The following is a 23,002-nucleotide window of genomic DNA, read 5'->3' on the forward strand; positions in this document are numbered from 1 at the left end:
GAACGTGATAGTCTAACGTGAATGTATCCAAGACAGCAGGGTGGTCAATCCAGTATCATGATTTTCAACAATGAAAAATGGGTTCACTGAGCTGCATTCTCACCTAACATGGTAACATGTGAAATGATACGTTTTAAATTTTTGATTTTCTATGTGCTAATCATAGATGTGCTGTTTTATCTTACATTTTGTAAGCAGGATTAGTGTCCATGATCAAAAATAGCCTGAAATGCAGCAGATGTAGCATATACAACAGAATACCTTACACACATTTTATTTTATTCCCTCTTTAGGGAGAAGTGGAGAAGTTTACAGACCTAGAAAAACTCTACCTCTACCTTCAGTTGCCTTCTGGTCCCAGTAATGGAGAAAAAAGGTGCTTCATTTTTTGCATAAATAATTTAAAGCTGCATGTTTGCATGAAATTATTTAATCTTGCATACGTTTCTTGTATTATGTGTCCCAAAGAAGGAAATGCACAAATTAAAATGGAAATGCTGCAGTTGTCTTGAAATGGTATGATGTGATGCTTAGTCCTGTATGGCCTGTCAATGAAAATGAACCAGTGATGTTAAGTTGTCTGTCTCGCCTTCGTTCTTGCTGGTTGGGATCGGAGCCGATCCTCGGCTCCAACTCAGCCATCTTATATAGCTCGAGAGCTGTTTACTGGCTCGAGACTACCCCTTATCCCATGATGCCTAGCACTAGCTACCCAGATCTCGTTTGCCGCTTCAGCTGTGAGGTGTCGTTTTTCTGGCTCAGGCTTGTATTGACTTTCTTATAGAATTTTTTTCTTAGTGGGTTTTGTTAACTTTCAGTTTATACTTGTAGTAGTTAAGTGTATATTTGTAGTTCCTTCCCTCCCCTTAGAACTCGTTTTAATTAGAGAGTTCTCCCCCTCCTTATCCTTTTTCTGTCAGGTTAGCCGTTTTAGTTAGAGGCTTTCCTTATACTTTCTTGTTAGGCCGGCCGTTTGAGTTAGAGGCTTCCGTAAAAAAAAAAAAAAAAAAAAAAAAAAAAAAACTTTAGTCTGTATTATACTGTGCTGTCTGTGTTTTTTCTGTAGACTGTTTATTGTTTATTAGCTATTGTTGTCTTTTTGGTTTCAGGATGTCTAAAGAATCCAAGGTGTCTGGGTTCAAGAAGTGTGACTCATGCTGTCAGAAAATGTCTCTGACAGATGGGCACACTTCTTGCGTCTACTGCTTAGGCGCTGTGCACCTGCAGGACTCTTGTTCTGTCTGCCATGCATTTAGTCCAAGAGTTCTGCAGGAGAGTAAGAATAAGCTTATTCTTAGGAGCCTTTTAAAGCCCCAGGATTCACCGGCCAAGACTCAGCCTGTGAAATCCCCTAAAACTACCAAATCGTCGGCTCCAAGTTCGGAGCAGTTGTTGGTTCAGACTCTACCTGCTACTTTGGTTCAGGCTGGAACCGATAAGACTGTCTCCCCTTCGGTTCCATCAGAATCTTCGGAGCCTTCGCGGAGTCACAAGAGGCTGAGGTCCCCTTCTCTGGAATCGATACATTCGGCTCCTCGGTCTCCCCTGCTGCAAAGCGAGCGCAGTCACAGATCTTCTCACTCTTCTTGATCCTCTAGGCTTTCGGATCACGACATGGAGAAGAGTGGTCAGTAGGTTGCTAAAGTCGCAGGCACTTGCCAAGATGTTGTCCAGCCCTCCTCAACAGGTGTCGGCTCCGTCCAATTCTATCGATGTTCCTCCTTCGACTCCATTTAACTCGGAGCCGGAGTTCGTTGGGGTTCGAGTAGTGGAACCGTCGACTCCGATAACCTTATCTCCTTCGGTTCTGTCGTCGGCTCCGATTCCCTCGATGGTGCCGTCCGTCAAGGGATCTGGGCACCGGGGCTCCCTCGTCGGCTCCGAGGGGGTGAGTGGCATCGGACCCTTGTCCAACCACATTCTCCCTCTCGGAGCTTCGGCGCAGGTGAGCTTGGCTCCTACATCAGCCTCGGAGCCGTCTCCCTCAGTGCGGAGAAGGATTCCGATTTCCTCGGAACCGGAGCCTTCTCTGCATTGTGGCAGGGACGCCTTCGATGTCATGAGGAGTGTGCTGGCCACTGAGTCAGTTCAACTATCGGCCCCATCGGCTCCGTCCCCTGTAGTGCCTATGCCAACCTCTGCTCCTCCTCCAGACCCCAAGTGTGGGGAACCGGCGCTCCAGGGCACCCCATTGGGTGTTTCCTCTTCTTCCGAGGCCTCCCCTGATTATTCAGAGGAGCTCCCTTGTAAGAAGAAGTGCAAGAGGAAGCACATTGACTCCCCTGAGTCTGTCACTTCTGATACAGATGTAGATGACTCGGAAGGGTCCCTGAGATCCCCCTCTGAAGATGTTTCCTTTTTGGACATCCTCGAAATGCTTAAGCAGAGGGGGAACTGGAATCCCCTAGCCCCTACTGAGGATGAGTCTGTATTCCTGGAAGCGTTTGGTTCCCGACCTTCCACCTCCTGGGTTTCTCCGCCTTTCGATCCGCTTATGTCAGTGGTGGCTCGAAGGGCTTGGTCAACCCCGGATATAGTGGAACCCACCCCGAGGAGACCTGGAAAGTTTATCACTGCCCCCCATGACAAGCAGTTCCTTACCAAAGGTGTTCCTGTGGATGCCATGGTGGTAGCAGCAGCCACAAAAAAGGAGTTAGCGGAAACTTCTTCGTCTGTCCATCCTCCTAACAAGGAGCCTAGGACCATGGACAGATATGGGAAGTGAATGTTTGCTTCAGTGACCTTTTCTATGAGGTCACTGAACTACTTATGCCATTTTACCCGGCTTCAGAGGGATCTCCTTAAAGAGCTCGGAGATACCCTTCAAGATCCATCAGCTGAGGGGGCTCAAGCTAAAGTGACTTCCCAGCTGGCGACCCTCAATTCTGTAGTCAACTCCTCCATGAGGCTCATTTCCTATGCAGCCGATGGTGCGAGTAGAGCTGCAGGTACGGGTGTTGCCCTGAGGAGACATGCATGGATGCGGCTGTGTAATTTTGCGGAACCCTTTAGGGCGTCATTCACCAACACCCCCTTTGATGGTTCCTTTCTTTTTGGACCACAGGTGAAAGACACTTTGACTAGGTATGAGCTAGAAGGCAAGACTCTCTCTGCTGTGGGAGTCCGTTTTTCCACTCCTTCCAGACCATACCCCAAGGGTCAGAAGAGTGGCAAAATGTGGTTCCGAAAATCCCAGGGAGCCTCGCCTGACACACGTAGTGCTTTTTCCTCCAGAGGGGGAAACAACAACAACAGACACCACCCTCGTGGCAGAGGGGGTCTGCAGAACCAGGGCAACAGAGAATCTTTCTCTGAGAAGCCCTTTCAACATCCCTGAAGGGTTGCCCGGCTGCCCGTCTCTGGAGGCAGTCGGGGGAAGACTTTCTCTATACCCAAAAGCCTGGCAAAATTTAACGCAAGACAAATGGTATGGTCAGTTATATCCGGAGGTTACAAAATTCCCTTCTCTCAACCCCCTTTAACTTCAAGCAAATCCCTTCCAGATGTTCCACCCAATCTGAGGGACGAAGCAGTCATAGAAGTTTCAAAACTGCTAGAAAAAAGAGTCATCCAGGAAGTCCTGCCAGACCAACATGGATCCGGAACTTACTCAAGGTTCTTTTTGGTACCAAAAAAGACAGGGGACTGGAGACCGATTCTGGATCTCAGCAGGCTAAACAAGTCTGTTCAAAGAACAAAGTTTCGGATGGTCATGCTACAGTCCATTCTACCCTTTTTGGGTCAAGACAATTGGATGTGCTCCATAGATCTTCAGGATGTGTACTATCACATCAAAATGGACAGGCGCTCCAGGGGATTCCTTCGCTTCCGGCTGGGAGCCAGTCATTACCAGTTCAGAGCTCTGCCCTTTGGTCTCACCACAGCCCCCAGGGTGTTCACCAAGTGTATGGCAGCGGTCACGGCTCACCTGAGACGTCGAGGATTCCAGGTGTTTCCATATGTAGAAGACTGGCTTCTCACTGCTACCACTAGGCATCAACTTCTGCAAGCCAGGGACTACACAATCACAATCTGCTCCCAGCTAGGCATCACAATAAACTTTGAAAAATCTGCCTTGTTGCCCTGTCAATTTATCACCTATATAGGAGCAGACTTGGACACAAGGAACATGTCCGCAAGGCTACCGCCAGACAGGGTGTCTACAATTCGCCAGCAAGTTCAAATTCTAATGCAGAGCAAAAGGATCCAAGTCAGGTTTGTCCTTCAAACTCTGGGTTCCATGGCAGCGGCAATTCTTCTAATACCTTTGGCCCGCTTTCACATGAGAATCCTTCAGTGGCTGCTGTTCACACAGTGGTCTTTCCAACAGCTGCCCATGTCTCACATGATCATGATTACAGAAGCATGCAAAAAGCACCTTTCCTGGTGGATGCTCTCCCCACTAGTGTCTCAGGGCAGACCATTCATTCAGCCCCCTCCGGTTGCCACAGTGACCACAGACGCCTCCCTGATAGGGTGGGGGGGGGCATTTTCAGGGCAGGACAGTCCAAGGCACTTGGCAGCCTCACGAGTACCATCTGCATATAAACGTCCTACAAATGAGAGCCGTTCTCCTAGAGTTGCAAGCTCTTCAGGGCTCTCTCCCTTCTGGGACCATTGCAATTCAAACGGACAACATGTCAGTGTTGTGGTGCATCAACAAGCAGGGCGGAACCAGATCCTATCCCCTATGTCGAGAAGCACTCAGACTCTGGCAGTGGGCGATTTCCTCCCAACGATTTATGATTGCGACGCACATCCCTGGGAGGTCCAATGTCATAGTGGACAGGCTCAGCAGAGCTATTCTCATGCCTCACGAGTGGTCTCTGAATCAGGTAGTTGCGGATCTGATTTTCCACAAATGGGGACAGTCTTGCTGCAATCTTTTTGCCACCCCCTTCAACAGCAAATGCAGCAACTACTTCTCCCTTCTTCTGCTTCCAGGTAACTCTCCCAGAGACGCTCTAGTCCACGATTGGTCTCAGGGACTCCTTTATGCCTTCCCTCAGTTTCCCCTGATACCGAAGCTCATACAGAAAGCTATATCGTTGGGTTGCAAAATGATCCTCATTGCCCCCTACTGGCCTCGACAGATATGGTTTCTGTTCCTGCATCATTACCTTCTCGAGCAGCCCTGGACTCTGGATCCAATTCCAGACCTACTGATTCATCAGTCAGGCAGGTTGCATCAATCCCTCCAAACACTCCATCTCACAGCTTGGTTGCTCCACTTCCAACCCTAGCTAGGCTTCCCAGCATTTCCCCGGCTGTGCGTGAGATTATCGTGTCCTCTCACAAGTCCACGACTAGAAAAACTTATGCTAGTAAATGGAAACGTTTTTCTTGTTGGGCAGAGGCTAGGAACATAGATCCCTTTTCAGCCCCAGTCCACGAAATTTTGGAGTTCCTAACACAACTCTTTCATTCTGGGTCTGCTTCTGCTACAATCAGGGTTCAATTGGCGGCCATTTCTAACTTTCATGTTGGGTTGTCTAATTCAAACATTATGTCTCATAAGCCGTGTAGAGCCTTTCTAAGAGGGACTACTCTCCTTAGACCTCCAGTGAGAGATCCCCCTCCTCCTTGGGACCTTAATTTGGTACTAACCTCTTTAATTATGCCCCACTTTGAACCTGCAGCATCCTGCTCAATTAAATTTCTATCTTGGAAAACACTCTTTGTGGTAGCTATTACATCAGCCAGACGTGTCTCTGAACTTCAGGCACTATGTGTTCGTCCTCCATACTTGGTTTTTCATAAGGACAGGGTTGCTCTGAGGACTAATCCATCTTTCCTTCCGAAAGTCTGCTCAGAAAATAATTTAAACCAATCTATAGACCTTCCTGTGTTTTTCCCTAACCACACCAACAAGGCAGAATACAAATTACACCAATTGGACGTTCATAGACAATTGCGTTTTTACTTGCATAGGACCAAGGATACAAGGAAGTCGGACCAACTATTCCTTTCCTATGCTCTAGGCAAACAAGGTCTCTCAGTTTCCAAAGTGACCTTATCCAGGTGGTTGTCTCGTATTATTACCTTCATTTATCAATTGAGAAACAAAGACTTGCCTATCAAACCGAAATGTCATTCTACTAGGGCTTTGGCCACCTCTGTAGCCTTCCAGTCTAGGTTGCCCATGAATTCTATTTGTGCAGCTGCCACGTGGGCAAATCCTCATACTTTTATTTCTCATTACAAGCTAGATATGGTCTCCAGGAGCAGAGCTGACTTTGGCTCCACTGTTCTGGAGAGTCTGTTCCAACGAGCCGCCCAGGATTGTATGTGCTAGGGACGCTGTCCCAACCAGCAAGAACGAAGGCGAGATAGACAGCTTAACATAAAGAAGTTATGTACCTACCATAACGTTCCATGTTAGTTGTCTTCATCTCGCCTTCTTTCTTGCGTCCCATCCTCCGTCCCCCTGTCCTATTGGATCGAGAGGAGTTTTGGTTTCACTGGCTGAGTGTTCTCTGGTTTGTTTACTGTACTGACTTAGAGAGTATGATAGGTATGCTCAACCTTTTCCTTGGACAGGTTGTTTCTCTGGTTAAGTTTGGGGTTAGCTATTACAAACGAGATCTGGGTAGCTAGTGCTAGGCATCATGGGATAAGGGGTAGCCTCGAGCCAGTAAACAGCTCTCGAACTATAGAAGATGGCCGAGTCGGCGCAGAGGATCGGCTCCGATCCCAACCAGCAAGAAGGAAGGCGAGATGAAGACAACTAACATGGAACGTTATGGTAGGTACATAACTTCTTTTTTCCTCTGTTTAATACTTCTGGCCTGCAGAGGTGCAAAAAGTGAGAGGCACTTTCAATATATGATTGGGAGAATGTGGGCTGTATAAGTGGAAATAAGAGAGTATATTATAAAATTTCATTGTATGTCAGAACCGTGGTAAAGTAAATCCTTATATTGTAAGCTGGTTAGTTAACAGCTATCATAGATAGTTAATTGTTGTGTGCTTTTTGAATTACGAAGAAGAGAATGCTATTCTGCTTACAAAGTTATTAACTTTCAAAAGCAAATATATAGACTCACTTTTGCAGATGTAGTTCTCTACTTGTGACAATTATTTGTTCACTTCTGACGCCATGTGGTTTCTGGTTAGTAAGCCAGAAACACCATGAATGTGGCTAACACAAAGTCTTTATTTAGACTAAGCACACTAGAGATCGTGTGACTTACTGTAAGTAGCTCATTAGCATTTAAAGATATACAAGTATTTATGTATGTACGTATGTGTAGATGTACACACGCACACGTGTATATACATGTATGCCTTTACTGCAAATATATTGTTTTATAATGATGTCTACCTTGGAGCTGTTTAGGGAGAGAAGACTAGGCTTGTCTTGATTTAAGGAGGCATGGGGTAACTAAACATGCACCTTAAAGTTGTAATTTTGAGAGAGAGACAAGCAGAATGTTTAGCTGGTGCTATAGTACACCGTTAGGAGAAACAAACCTTAAACATCTTGGCTGTAGCTATGCAGTCCTCATTTCATGTTACAGAATACTGTGAGAAGAAAACACCGTATTGTGCAGTACCCATCTTCAGGGATATGGAGAGTAGAGAGGCTATAGTTCTTATGCCTTTTAATCCCTTCAGCACTTCACCTAGAATACAACTCTTTATCATGTCATATCTGTTATTATAGGTAATTTTGTTAGGTGTTCAGAGGACATTTACTAGACCCATTTTGGCTATAAAGGACAAAACCGTATAGCCTGAGGTTACAAGAGATATCTCACTGTAGTTGCATATATGTTTACTTAAAACTGAACGTGTACTTTAGCCTGTGTAATGTAAGTTACCTACCCAGGCCTCCACTGAAAAGGGTTCTGTTGTGACCTAGTTGGACTTTCCTGGTTAGCAAATGCAAATAAATAAATTATTCATTGGCTTATTATATGTTGAGAGGTGTCACACTCACAGGTAATGCATAGATGTTCTTCATCTCACATTGCTGCAGTCCTTACTCTTGGGTAGTCCGCTGTCCTCGGTCGGCCCGAATATCAAAGTATAAGGCTGACGTCGGTCAAGGCGCATTTGACTGACATCAGGACGTCAGGGTACAAATGCGCATGACCGACGTCATATCCTCAGTCTTTTTTGCCGCATGGTCCGATGCAGAAGCAGTATTGCAAGTGCCGGTTGGCGTTCTGAAATTTTTCGATTCCGGAGTTTCAGACCGAGTCAAAGTTGGCTAAGTACCCCGTTGGGGAATATTTTAGTTTTTTCTTGCTTCAGTGGTTTACCGGATGTCAGAAAAAGTGAATAATTGTATTTCTTGTGGGAAACAGATACCGCATAGAGACTATCATACTTTGTGTATTCCTTGTTTAGGGCCTGAGCACGACGTTGTTGGGTGTCGCTCTTGTGCTAGATTTAATAAGCGCACTATAAAGAGGAGATTAGATTGTGCCAGGTTAGTCTTTGGGAAGCGGTGCAATTATAAAATGCCGTCGGATGCTCCGACGCCTGCTTCTTCAAAGAAGCGCAAGGACAAAGCAGTGAAGCCTAGGCTAGAAGAACCGTCCGTACCGGACGCCGGTTCTTTAGAGGTGTCGGTGGAGCCGGTGGTTCCACCAGAGGTTTCTTTGGGATCCCAGGGAGAGACCTTGTTTTTGCAGGATGTGGCCTCTCAGGAGGCAGGTCAGGGTGATGGGGCTTCTCAGGTTACTATACTCCCCTCCCTGCCTAGGGTGGTTAGGCCCTCTCCTTCTGTTTCCAAGGCTTCTCCTAGAGGCAGGCCAGGTTTAGCTTCAGTTGGTGTCACCCCTAGTTCTTCTGGAACTGTGCCCAAGAAGCATATGCTTAAAATGGCAGAAGATTTGATTACTCTGATTAGGGTTCTTTGCCCCTCCTGATAAGAGACCTAGGGTGGAGCCTGAGCTAGGGAGTTTTGAGCAGGCTTAGGATGTTTCAGAGTCTTGACTGAAGACTTGCAGGAGTACTCTCCTTATTCTGATTCTGATGTGGATGATTCTACTCCTTCTGCTTCTCCTCCTGAGGATTTTTCTTTTCAGAAACTCTTCATTCCATGAGGGAGCATTTTAAGTGGGAAGGTCAGGACTTCTCTGATTCCAGGAAAAGGCTTAGGAATTTTGTTTTACCCCAGCATAGGCCTTTGGCTATACCTCCTGTTTTGGATGTAGTGGAAGATGTTTTTACAGAGGCTTCTCTTAATCCTGATTCTTTGCCTCCTGCTCCTGTTAAACCGGATAGGTATTACAGGGTGCCTGAAGTTCATAAGTATCTTTTTAAGAGTCCTAGGGCAGACCCAGAAACTGTTAGCCAGGGGCCTAAAGGTGTTAAGGCTTCTGTTGTCAAGAATCCGGATAAAGAAGCCAGGGCCTTGGATAGATGGGGAAAGAAAGTTTATACTTCTTCCACTCTAGCTATGAGGGCTTTGAATTGCCAGTTTCACATGTTAAAATACCAAAACTATCTCCTTTCACAGTTGAAGTCTAAGGTTGATGCTCTGGCGGAAGGTATTGATTGTAAAGAGTTACAAGATTTAGTACATATTTCTGAACAGGTGGGTAAGCATTCTTTGCAATGTGGTTTTGATGCTGTGCAGGCCTCGTCTAGGGTGGCTGCCACTGGGTCAGTTCTTCGCAGGCACGCCTGGCTGAGGGATCAAAATTTATCTGACCATGTTAAAACTAGGATTTTAGATGCTCCTTTACAATCTGATGTGTTGTTTGGTTCTCCTGTTGAGGCAGTTTTAAAGAAAATGGAAGACAAGGCTAAGTCTATGCAGACTGTTAAAGATTTTTTGCAGGTTCAGCCTCCAAAGTTTAGTAGAAATTGGCCTGCTAAAGGGTGGGCGTATCCTTCTTATGATTCCCAGTGTAGGGGTAGATCTAGACGTGGTAGGGGCAGAGCTCAGGGCTCTTTCAGGCCTAGAACAGGAGTTCTCCTGCACAGTCTTCAGGTGAGGGCAGGGGTCAGTCCTTTCGTAAACAGACCCAATGACCTACCTTTTCAGCTGCCAGAGCCTTCTCGTCTGGCAGCACCTTTGGGAGGAAGGTTGGCACTTTTCAAGGAAAATTGGAGTTTAATTACCCAAGACAGATGGGTATTGGATATCATACACCAAGGTTACAGGTTTTATTTCCATACCTTGCCTCCTTTCAGAGGCATGCCAGACGTTCCTCCTCAACAAAGAATAGAGGCTCACAAGCAAATTTCTCTGTTACTTCAACTAGGGGCCATACAGCCGGTCCCTATGCCAGAAGTGGGCCTAGGATTTTATTCTCGCCTGTTCCTAGTACCAAAGAAGGGGAACACGTGGAGACCAATTTTGGATTTATCTATCCTCAACACTTATCTGGACATTCCCAAGTTCAAAATGTTGACGTTACAACAGCTTTTACCTCTGCTGGGCAAAGATCATTGGATGGTAACTTTGGATCTCAAGGAGGCTTACCTTCATGTTCCTATCAGACTAAGTTGCAGGAAGTATCTGCGTTTTCGAGCTGGGACTTCTCACTATCAGTTCTCTGCATTGCCCTTTGGCTTATCTACTGCCCAGAGTGTTCACGAAAGTTCTGGCTCCAGTGATAGCTTTCTTCAGGCTAAAAGGAATACAGATCTATCCTTATTTGGACGACTGCCTGATACTGGCTCAAGGAAGGGAAGAGCTTCTTCATCATTTGGAATATGTGATAGCAGTGCTAAGATGCCTGGGGTATTCTGTGAACGAAATAAAGTCCAGTCTAGTACCCTCTCAAGACATGTGCTTTCTGGGTGTAAGACTGAATACAGCATCCCAGATGGCCTTTTTAACCCCGGACAAACAAAAGAGTCTTTCCCTTTACTTCCATCAACTATCTCATCAGTCCGGGCTGACTGCAAGGACAGTCCTTCAAGCCTTAGGGTTCATGGCATCTTGTATTCTGGTGCTTCCCAATGCCAAACTGCATATGAGGAAGCTGCAATGGTATCTCAAAAATGTATGGACACAGCACTGCCAGGATCTGGACACTGTCATTCAAATAATACCTTGCATTCAAAAGGAATTTTTGTGGTGGGCTCAGGAATGTCACCTAAACAAGGGACTCTCTGTGACCCGGCCAGAGGCGAGTCAGATTTTAACGACAGATGCCTCAGACAAAGCTTGGGGAGCTCATCTAAATGGAAAGTGGATACAAGACAGGTGGCCTGCCAGACTACAACATCTACATATCAACCTGAAGGAGATGTTAGCAGTCCAGTTTGCATTAATAGCTTTCAAGGATTTACTTCTTCCAGGGCAGGTGTTGATTCTAACAGACAACACAACTGTCATGTGGTACATCAACAAGCAAGGGGGAACACATTCTTATCCTGTATGCAGGCAAGCAATGATTTTGTGGGAGACTGCTCTCAGTTTACAGCTCAATCTTCAGGCAAGGTTTCTGCCAGGAGCACAGAACTCCTTAGCAGATGTGTTGAGCAGACAATTATGGGTCCCCACAGTGGAAATTGGATCCTCATGTATTTCAGAAATTGACAGTGTCATGGGGAACTCCAGACATAGATCTGTTCGCTTCTCCACTAAACCATCAGCTGCCAAAGTTTTGCACAAAAGGTTTCATCCCACAGCTTGGAAAGTGGATGCTCTTTCTTTCAATTGGAGCAATCTTCATGTGTATGCCTTTCCACCTCTGCCTCTCCTCCCAAAGGTACTTCTAAAGGTCAGACAGGACAAGCCAAGGATGATTTTAATAGCTCCAGATTGGCCTCGACAGCACTGGTACCCATTACTGAGAAGTCTGGTACGGAAGCCTCCATGGCCTTTGCCTTCGATTCCACACCTGTTGTCACAGGAGGACAGCCATTTGCTCAATGTCAAACTTCACTCTCTTCACCTAACAGCCTGGCATATTCTGTTTTGAACCATAAAGGGTCTCAACTTCCACAACAAGTTTTGAATGTGATTTTGGAAGCTAGAAGGCCTAGTACAAGGAAAGTGTACGCAGATAAATGGAAGAGATTTTTATTTTGGAGTGCAGCAAAGGATTTTGATGTTTCTGAGCCTAATTTAAGTGTGGCTCTTCAATATCTTACTGAGTTACTGGACAAAGGTTTGTCCTTCTCTTCTATTAAGGTTCATGCTGCAGCAATTTCAGCTCACTATGAATGTGACCCTCCATTGTTTTCTCATCCTTTGTTCAAGCAATTTCTTAGAGGGCAAAGAATATAAGACCCCACGTAGAGCTCCTACTCCTGCTTGGGATCTCAATTTTGTGTTGGAGAAACTCACTCTACAACCTTTTGAGCCTGCAGCTACTTCTGAGTTGAAATATTTATCATGGAAGACTGCCTTTTGTTGGCCATTACCTCTGCAAGAAGGGTTTCTGAATTACAGGCCCTTATGGCGGTTGAGCCTTTCTTGATTTTCCATAAGGATAGGGTATCTTTGCGTACTAATCCTTCCTTTATGCCTAAGGTGGTTTCTAGTGTGGCTTTAAACCAAACTATTCATTTGCCTACTTTTTATGCAAATCCCAAAATAAAGGGGAAAAGATTTTGCACACTTTAGATGTACACAGGCAGTTGCGATATTATTTGGACAGAACTAAAGGGTTCAGGCTGTCTCAGCAGTTGTTTGTTTCTTTTGCTTTGAGTTCTCAGGGCAAGCCTGTGTCAAAACAAACTATTTTTAAGTGGATTGGGTTTTGCATTGCTTTCTGTTATTCCCATCATGGCAAGGAGATTCCAGCTGGGATTAGGCCTCATTCCACTAGGGCTACTGCCACTTCGACAGCCTTTTTGAGGGGAGTGGCAACCAAGGATATTTTGGAGGCAGCTACTTGGAGTTCAGTGCATACTTTCTCTAGGCATTATCACCTGCCACTTTACTCTAAATCCAGGGCTGGTTTTGCCACTGCTGTTTTGCAGGGCATTTTGGCAGCTCCTGCTTCCTTGTAGTTTGGCCATCCTCCCTTACCTCTGCTTTGGGATTCTACCCAAGAGTAAGGACTGCAGCAATGTGAGATGAAGAACATAGTACAGTTTTGTACCTACCATAAATGTAGATGTTCGAAGATCCACATTGCTGCAGTCCAATTTACCCTCCCTCCTTCCCCTCTGTAGTTAGAGGTGGTTGTGTGGGTTGGGTTGTAAATATTGTGTATATTGTATATATTGTACATATAATTAGTGCAAGGGTGGTTGGTTGGTTGTTTGCTGTCTTTTGGTTTTGACCTTTATTTTTAGGGTCTTCTGACATCTGGGGCAAGAAAAGACTGAGGATATGACGTCGGTCATGCGCATTTGTACCCTGACGTCCTGATGTCAGTCAAATGCGCCTTGACCGACGTCAGCCTTATACTTTGATATTCGGGCTGACCGAGGACAGCGGACTACCCAAGAGTAAGGACTGCAGCAATGTGGATCTTCGAACATCTACATTTATGGTAGGTACAAAACTGTACTGTTCATAGGATGATACTAGGCTATTGGCCCAGAAGTCCTTATAAGCATAGACAAGAATTTTGCCCATGTTCCCACAAAGTCAGCACCTGTTTCCCCTGTCCAGCAGGGACACAGGTGGGATTCCAGGGGTGTATTCTCTGATGTTCTTCATCTCACATTGCTGCAGTCCTTACTTATGGGTAGTCCGCTGTCCTCGGTCGGCCCGAATACCAAAGTATTAGGCTGACGTCGGTCATGGGCGCCTAGATCTGACATCAGAGTGTCAGGGTATAAAGACGCATGACCAACGTCATATCCTCAGTCTTTTTTGCCGCATGGTTCGATGCAGAAGCAGCGTTGCAAGTGCCGTTCGGCGTTCTGAAATTTTTCGTTTTCGGAGTTTCAGACCGATACCAAGTTGGGCTAAGTACCCCGTTGGGGAAGATTTTTGTTTTTTCTTGCCTCAGTTACTTACCGGATGTCAGAAAAAGTGAATAATTGTATTTCTTGTGGGAAACAGATACCGCATAGGGATTACCACTCGCTTTGTATTCCTTGTTTGGGACCGGAGCACGACGTAGTCGGGTGTAGGTTTTGTGCTAGGTTTAATAAGCGCACTATAAAACGGAGGTTAGATTGCGCTAGGTTAGTCTTTGGCAAGAGGTGTAATTATAATATGCCGTCGGATGTTCCGACGCCCGCTTCTACTAAGAAGCGCAAAGACAAATCTTTAAAGCCTAGGCAGGATGATTAGTCCGATGTTCTTCGTCTTCCATTGCTGCAGTCCTGACTATTGGGGTATAGTCCGCGTCCAGTCGGCCCGAATACCAGAGTATAAGGCTGACGTCGGTCAGGGCGCATTAGACTGACGTCAGTACGTCAGGGTACTAATGCGCATGACCGACGTCATATCCTCAGTCTTTTTTGCCGCATGGTCCGATGCAGAAGCAGTTTTGCGAGTGCAGGTTGGCGTTCTGAAATATTTCCGAAACCGGAGTTTCAGACCGAAACAGAGTTGGCTAAGTACCCCGTTGGGGAACATTTTGGTTTTTTCTTGCCTCAGTATTTTACCGGATGTCAGAAAAAGTGAATAACTGTATTTCTTGTGGGAAACAGATACCTCATAGGGATTATCATACCTTGTGTATACCTTGTTTAGGGCCTGAGCACGACGTTGTTGGTTGCCGCTCTTGTGCTAGGTTTAACAAACGCACTATTAAGAGGAGGTTAGACTGTGCCAGGTTAGTGTTTGGGAAGCGTTGCAATTATAAAATGCCGCCGGATGCTCCGGCCGCTTCTCCAAGAAGCGCAAGGATAAAACAGTGAAGCCTAGGGTTGATGAACCGGCAGTCCCGGACGGCGGTTCTTTAGAAGGCTCAGTGGAGCCGGAGGTTTTGCCAGGAGTTTCCATGGAGTCCCAGGCAGAAACTATACTATTACAGGATGTGCCTTCTCAGGAGGTAGGCCAGGCTGAGCGGCCTTCTCAGGTGACTGTTCTTCCCTCTCTTCCCAAGGTAGTTAGAGCCTCTCCTTCTGTTGCCAAAACTTCTTTGAGAGGTAGGCCTAGTTCAGCTTCAGTGGGGGCTTCTCCTAGCATTTCGGGTTCTGTACCTAAGAAACATATGCTTAAAATGGCAGAAGATTTGATTACTATGATTAGAGGTTCTATGCCCCCGCCTGATAAGAGGCCTAGGGTGGAACCGGAGTTTGATAGTTTTGAACAGTGTTCAGAGGCTTCAGAATCTTCTGTGGAAGATATGCAGGAGTATCCTACTTATTCAGATTCTGATGTGGATGATTCCACTCCTACAGCTTCTCCGCCTGAGGATTTCTCATTTTCAGAGACTCTGCATTCCATGAGGGAGCACTTTAAATGGGAAGGCCAGGATTACTCTGATTCCAGGAAAAGGCTTAGGGAATTCTTGTTTTTACCCCAGCATAGGCCTTTAGCTATTACTCCTGTGTTGAATGTGGTGGAAGATGTTTTTGCAGAGGCTTCCCTGAACCCTGACTCTTTGCCTCCTGCTCCTGTTAAGCCTGATAGGTATTATAGGGTGCCCGAAGCTCATAAATATTTGTTTAAGAGTCCTAGGGCGGACCCAGAAACTATTTCTCAAGGGCCTAAGGGTGTAAAGGCTTCTGTGGTTAAAAATCCTGTTCCCACTGATAAAGAGGCAAGGGCTTTGGATAGGTGGGGAAAGAAAGTGTATACTTCTTCCACTCTAGCCATGAGAGCATTGAATTGTCAGTTTCACATGCTTAAATATCAGAATTATCTCCTTTCACAATTGAAATCTAAGGTGGATGCTTTGGCGGAAGGTATTGAGTGTAAAGAGTTGCTGGATTTGGTTCACGTGTCTGAACAAGTGGGTAAGCATTCTTTGCAATGTGGTTTTGATGCTGTACAGGCCTCCTCGAGGGTGGCTGCTACCAGTTCTGTTCTTCGCAGGCATGCTTGGTTGAAGGATCAGAATTTAGCTGAGCATGTTAAGACAAGGATTTTGGATGCTCCTTTACAGTCTGATGTGTTGTTTGGATCGCCTGTGGAAGCAGTTTTAAAGAAAATGGAGGACAAAGCTAAGTCTATGCAAACTGTTAAAGATTTTTGCAGGTGCAGCCACCAAAGTTTAGTAGAAATTGGCCTGCTAAGGGGTGGACATATCCTGCTTATGATTCCCAGTCTAGGGGTAGGTCTAGACGTGGTAGGGGCAGGGCTCAAGGTTCTTTTAGGCCTAGAACAGGAGTTCACCTGCTCAGACTTCTGGTGAGGGCAGGGTCAGTCCTTTCGTAAACAAACCCAATGACCTGTCTTTTCAGCTGCCAGCAGATTCACGTTTGGCAGCTCCTTTGGGAGGAAGACTGTCTCTTTTCAAAGAAAATTGGGATTTAATTACTCAAGACAAATGGGTGTTGGATATCATTCACCACGGTTACAGATTTTATTTCCATACAATGCCCCCTTTCAAAGGCATGCCAGACGTTCCTCCTCCACAAAGAAAAGAGGCTCACAAGCAAGTTTCTCAGTTACTTCACATAGGGGCCATTCAGCCAGTCCCTGTATCAGAAAGGGGCCTAGGATTTTATTCTCGCCTGTTCCTTGTACCAAAGAAGGGGAACACGTGGAGACCAATTTTGGATTTATCTCTCCTCAACACTTTTGGACATTCCCAAGTTCAAGATGTTGACGTTACAACAGCTTTTACCTCTGCTGGGCAAAGATCACTGGATGGTAACTTTAGATCTCAAGGAAGCTTACCTTCATGTGCCTATAAGGCTAAGTTGCAGGAAGTATCTGCGGTTTCGAGCTGGAAATTCTCATTATCAGTTCTCTGCATTGCCCTTTGGCTTATCTACTGCCCAGAGTATTCACAAAGGTTCTGGCTCCAGTGATAGCTTACTTCAGGCTTCAAGGAATTCAAATCTATCCTTACTTGGACGACTGCCTGATTCTGGCTCAAGAAAAGGAAGACCTTCTACAGCATCTGGAATATGTTATAGCAGTGCTAAGATGCCTAGGGTATTCTGTGAACGAAATAAAGTCCAGTCTAGTACCCTCTCAAGACATGTGCTTTCTGGGTGTGAGACTGAATACAGCAGCCCAGATGGCCTTTTAACCCCGGACAAACAAAAGAGTCTGTCACTTTACTTCCATCAACTATCTCATCAGTCCGTGCTGACTGCAAGGACAGTCCTTCAAGCATTAGGGTTCATGGCATCTTGTATTCTGGTGCTTCCCAATGCCAAACTGCATATGAGGAAGCTACAATGGTATCTCAAAAATGTATGGACACAGCACTGCCAGGATTTGGACACTGTCATTCAAATAATACCTTGCCTTCAAAAAGAATTCTTGTGGTGGGCTCAGGAATGTCACCTAAACAAGGGACTCTCTGTGACCCGGCCAGAGGCAAGTCAGATCTTAACGACAGATGCCTCGGACATTGCTTGGGGAGCTCATCTAAATGGAAAGTGGATACAAGACAAGTGGCCTGCCAGACTACAGCATCTACATATCAACATGAAAGAGATGTTAGCAGTCCAGTTTGCATTAATGGCTTTCAAGGAGTTACTTCTTCCAGGGCAGGTGTTGATTCTAACAGACAACACAACTGTCATGTGGTACATCAACAAGCAAGGGGAACACATTCTTATCCTCTATGCAGGCAAGCAATGATTTTATGGGAGACTGCTAAGCCTGCAACTAACTCTTCAGGCAAGGTTTCTGCCAGGAGCACAGAACTCCTTAGCAGATGTGTTAAGCAGACAAATCATGGATCCCCACGAGTGGAAACTGGATCTTCATGTATTTCAGAAACTGACAGTGTCATGGGGAACTCCAGACATAGATCTGTTCGCTTCTCCACTAAACCACCAGCTGCCAAAGTATTGCACAAAGGGTTACATCACACAGCTTGGAAAGTGGATGCTCTGTCTTTCAGTTGGAAAAACCTTCATGTGTATGCCTTTCCACCTCTGCCTCTTCTTCCAAAGGTACTATTAAAGGTCAGACAAGACAGGCCAAGGATGATTTTGATAGCTCCAGATTGGCCTCGCAACACTGGTACCCACTACTACGGAGTCTGGTAAAGAAGCCTCCATGGCCTTTACCTCTGATTCCTCATCTGTTATCTCAGAAGGACGGTCATCTGCTCAATGTCAAGCTTCACTCTCTTCATCTAACAGCCTGGCATATTCTGTGTTGAAACACAGCAGGTCTCAACTTCCTCAACAAGTTTTGAATGTGATTATGGAAGCTAGAAGACCTAGTACAAGGAGAGTGTACGAGAAAAATGGAAGAGATTTTTATTTTGGAGTACAGCAAAGAATTTGGAGATTTCTGAGCCTAATTTGAGTGTGGCTCTTCAATATCTTACTGAATTATTGGACAAAGGTTTGTCCTTCTCTTCCATTAAGATTCATGCTGCAGCAATTTCAGCTCACTATGATTGTGACCCACCTTTGTTTTCGCATCCTTTGTTCAAGCAGTTTCTTAGAGGGGCAAAGAATATAAGACCCCCACGTAGAGCTCCTACTCCTGCTTGGGATCTCAATTTTGTGTTGGAAAAACTTACTCTACAACCTTTTGAGCCTGCAGCTACTGCTGAATTGAAATACTTGTCATGGAAGACTGCTTTTCTGTTGGCTATTACTTCTGCAAGAAGGGTGTCTGAGTTGCAGGCCCTTATGGCAGTAGAGCCCTTTTGATTTTCCATAAGGATAGGATATCATTACGCACTAATCCTTCTTGTATGCCTAAGGTGGTTTCTAGTGGGGCTTTACACCAAACTATTCATTTGCCTACGCTTTTTGCAGACCCTCAAAATAAAGGGGAAAAGATTTTGCACACTTTAGATGTACACAGGCAATTGCGTTATTATTTAAGCAGGACTAAGGATTTTAGGCAGTCTCAGCAATTGTTTGTTTCTTTTGCTTTGAGTTCACAGGGCAAGCCTGTGTCAAAACAAACTATTTCTAGGTGGATTGGCTTTTGCATTGCATTTTGTTGTTCCCATCATGGCAAGGAGATTCCAGCTGGGATTAGGCCTCATTCCACTAGGGCTACTGCCACTTCAACAGCATTTCTAAGGGGGGTGGCAACTAAGGATGTTTTGGAAGCAGCTACTTGGAGTTCAGTGCATACTTTCTCTAAGCATTATCACCTTCCTATCTACTCTAAGTCTAGGGCTGGTTTTGCCACAGCTGTTTTGCAAGGCATGTTGTCAGCTCCTACTTCTTTATGATTTGCCAGCCTCCCTTACCTCTGCTTTGGGATTCTACCCAATAGTCAGGACTGCAGCAATGGAAGACGAAGAACATAGTACAGTTTTGTACCTACCATAAATGTAGATGTTCGAGGATTCCATTGCTGCAGTCCAATTTACCCTCCCTCCTTCCCCTCTGTATTTAGGGGTGGTTGTGTAGGTGAGTTTACATGCTTATATTTTTGTATATATTGTTGTATATATTGTACATGTTTTTGGTGCAGGTTTTTTGGGACTTGTCTTTTTAGGGTCTTCTGACATCTGGGGCAAGAAAAGACTGAGGATATGACGTCGGTCATGCGCATTAGTACCCTGACGTACTGACGTCAGTCTAATGCGCCCTGACCGACGTCAGCCTTATACTCTGGTATTCGGGCCGACTGGACGCGGACTATACCCCAATAGTCAGGACTGCAGCAATGGAATCCTCGAACATCTACATTTATGGTAGGTACAAAACTGTACTTTTCGGACGCCGGAACTTTAGAGGCTACAGCTGAACAGGTGGATCCGGCTGAAGTTTCTGTTGAGTCCCAGGGGGAAACTTTGATTTTACAAGATGTGCTCTCCCAGGAGGCAGGTCAGGCTGAAGGGGCCTCTCAGGTTACTACTCTCCCTTCTATGCCTAAGGTAGTTAGGTCTTCTGCTACTATTTCTAAGGCTTCTTCTAAGGGCAGGTCTGTTTTGCCTTCCTCTGGTGTCAGTTCTGGTTCTTCAGGGTCTGTGCCTAAAAAGCACATGCTTAAAATGGCAGAGGATTTGATTACTTTAATTAGGGGTTCTATGCCCCCTCCTGATAAGAGGCCCAGGATGGAGCCAGAGTTGGAAAGTTTGGAGCAGGCCTCAGATGATTCAGAGTCTTCTGCTGAAGACATTCAAGATTACCCTCCTTATTCTGATTCTGATGCAGAGGATTCCACTCCTTCTGCTTCTCCTCCAGAGGATTTTTCATTTTCTGAAACTCTGCATTCCATGCGGGAGCATTTTAAGTGGGAAGGACAGGATTACTCTGATTCACGGAAGAGACTTAGGGAGTTCTTGTTTTTACCACAGCATAGACCCTTAGCTATTCCTCCGGTTTTGGATGTTTCAGATGTTTTCTCGGAAGCCTCCCTTAATCCAGATTCTGTGCCTCCTGCCCCAGTTAAACCGGACAGGTATTACAGGGTGCCTGAGGCTCATAAATATTTGTATAGGAGTCCTAGGGTGGACCCAGAAACTATTAGTCAGGGGCCTAAGGGTGTTAGAGCCTCTGTTGTTAAGAATCCGGTTCCTCTGGATAAGGAAGCTAGAGCTTTGGGTAGATGGGGTAAGAAGGTGTATACCTCTTCTACTTTAGCAATGAGAGCTTTGAACTGCCAGTTTCATATGTTGAAGTATCAGAATTTCCTCCTTTCTCAGCTAAGATCTAAAGTGGATGCTTTGGCAGAGGGCATAGAGTGTAAAGAATTGCAGGATTTAGTGCATGTTTCTGAACAGGTGGGTAAGCACTCTTTGCAATGTGGTTTTGATGCTTTACAGGCTTCTTCTAGGGTGGCTGCCACTGGTTCAGTTATTCGAGGCACGCCTGGCTTAAGGATCAGAATTTGTCTGAGCATGTTAAGTCTAGAATTCTGAATGTCCCTTTACATTCTGCAGTTTTGTTTGAAACTTCAGTGGAGACTATCTAAAAGAAAATGGAAGACAAGGCTAAGTCTATGCAGACTGTTAAAGATTTTTGCAGGTACAACCTCCAAAGTTTAGTAGAAATTGGCCTACTAAGGGGTGGACGTACTTCTTCTGATTCTCAGTCTAGGGGTAGATCTAGGCGTGGTAGGGGCAGAGCTCAGAGTACCTTCAGGCCGAGACAATGGAGTTCGCCTGCTCAATCTGCTGGTGAGGGCAGGGGCCAGTCCTTTCGTAAACAGGCCCAATGACCTGCATTTTCAGCTGCCAGATTCTTCTTGCCTGGCAGCTCCTTTGGGAGGAAAGTTGGCTCTTTTCAAGCAAAATTGGCATTTAGTCACCCAGGACAAATGGGTATTGGACGTTATAAACCGAGGTTACAAATTCTATTTCCATACCATGCCTCCTTTCACAGGCATGCCAGACGTCCCTCCTCGGCAAAGGATAGAGGCTCACAGACAAATTTGTTTACTTCTTCAAATAGGAGCTATACAGCCAGTTCCTCGGTCAGAAGTGGGCCTAGGATTTTATTCTCGCCTGTTTCTAGTTCCAAAGAAGGGGAACACGTGGAGACCAATTTTGGATTTATCTATCCTCAACACTTACCTGGACATTCCAAAGTTCAAGATGCTGACTTTACAACAACTTTTACCTCTGTTGGGAAAAGATCATTGGATGGTTACTCTGGATCTCAAAGAGGCTTACCTTCATGTTCCTATCAGGCCCAATTGCAGGAGGTACCTGCGTTTTCGGGCTGGAAATTTACATTATCAGTTCTCTGCATTGCCCTTTGGCTTATCTACTGCGCCCAGAGTGTTCACAAAGGTTCTGGCTCCAGTGATAGCCTTTTTCAGACTAAGAGGAATACAGATTTATCCTTATTTGGACGATTGCCTTATTATTGCTCAAGAAAAGGACGAACTTCTTCATCATCTACAGTATGTGATGGCAGTGTTAAGATGCCTAGGGTATTCTGTGAACGAAACAAAGTCCAGTCTAGTACCCTCTCAGGACATGTGCTTTCTGGGTGTGAGACTGAATACAGCTTCCCAGATGGCTTTTTTGACCCCGGACAAACAAAGAAGCCTTTCTCTTTATTTCCATCAAATGTCTCTACGGTCCAGGCTGACTGCAAGGACAGTCCTTCAAGCCTTGGGGTTCATGGCATCTTGTATTCTGGTGCTTCCCAATGCCAAATTGCATATGAGGAAGCTTCAATGGTATCTCAAAAATGTATGGACACAGCACTGCCAAGATCTAGACACTGTCATTCAGATAATACCTTGCATTCAGAAGGAGTTTTTGTGGTGGGCTCAGGAATGTCACCTAAACAAGGGACTCTCTGTGGCCCGGCCAGAGGCGAGTCAGATTCTAACGACAGATGCCTCGGACAAGGCTTGGGGAGCACACCTCAATGGAAAATGGGTGCAAAACACGTGGCCTGTCAAACTCCAACATTTGCATATCAACTTGAAGGAAATGTTAGCAGTCCAGTTTGCATTGATGGCTTTCAAAGATTTACTTCACCCAGGGCAGGTGTTGATTCAAACAGACAACACTACTGTCATGTGGTACATCAACAAGCAAGGGGGAACCCATTCTTACCCTCTTTGCAGGCAAGCGATGATTCTGTGGGAAACTGTTCTCAATCTACACCTCACTCTTCAGGCAAGGTTTCTACCAGGAGCACAGAACTCCTTAGCAGATGTGTTGAGCAGACAAATAGTGGATCCTCACGAGTGGAAATTGGATCCTCATGTATTTCAAAAGTTGACAGTGTTATGGGGAACTCCAGACATAGATCTGTTCGCTTCTCCTCTAAATTACCAGTTGCCAAAGTTTTGCACAAAAATGTTTCATCACACAGCTTGCAAGGTGGACGCTCTATCATTCAGTTGGAACAATCTGCATGTATATGCCTTTCCACCTCTGCCTCTTCTTCCCAAAGTACTTTTGAAGGTCAGACAAGACAAGCCAACCATGATTTTGATAGCACCGGATTGGCCTCGACAACACTGGTACCCACTACTGAGGAGTTTAGTACGAGAACCTCCATGGCCTCTGCCTTTGATTCCGCACCTTCTGTCACAAGAGGACAGTCACTTCCTCAATGTCAAGATTCAGTCTCTGCATCTAACAGCCTGGCATATTCTGTTTTA

At 45.5% G+C, this 23,002-nt stretch overlaps 1 protein-coding gene across 1 annotated transcript in view; it reads left to right on the forward strand.

Annotated features, from left to right (window-relative positions):
• Positions 1-23,002, forward strand: part of RFX7 (regulatory factor X7) — a 1,464,252-nt gene that overhangs the window by 917,565 nt on the left and 523,685 nt on the right. The window contains exon 3 of the mRNA XM_044078963.1: positions 294-376. Coding sequence (XP_043934898.1) covers positions 294-376 — 83 coding nt within the window. The remainder of the gene's footprint in view (positions 1-293; positions 377-23,002) is intronic.

The sequence above is a fragment of the Protopterus annectens genome, chromosome 7.part1 (genome assembly GCF_019279795.1).
Source record: "Protopterus annectens isolate FY-2018-M chromosome 7.part1, PAN1.0, whole genome shotgun sequence".
NCBI lineage: Eukaryota > Metazoa > Chordata > Ceratodontiformes > Protopteridae > Protopterus > Protopterus annectens.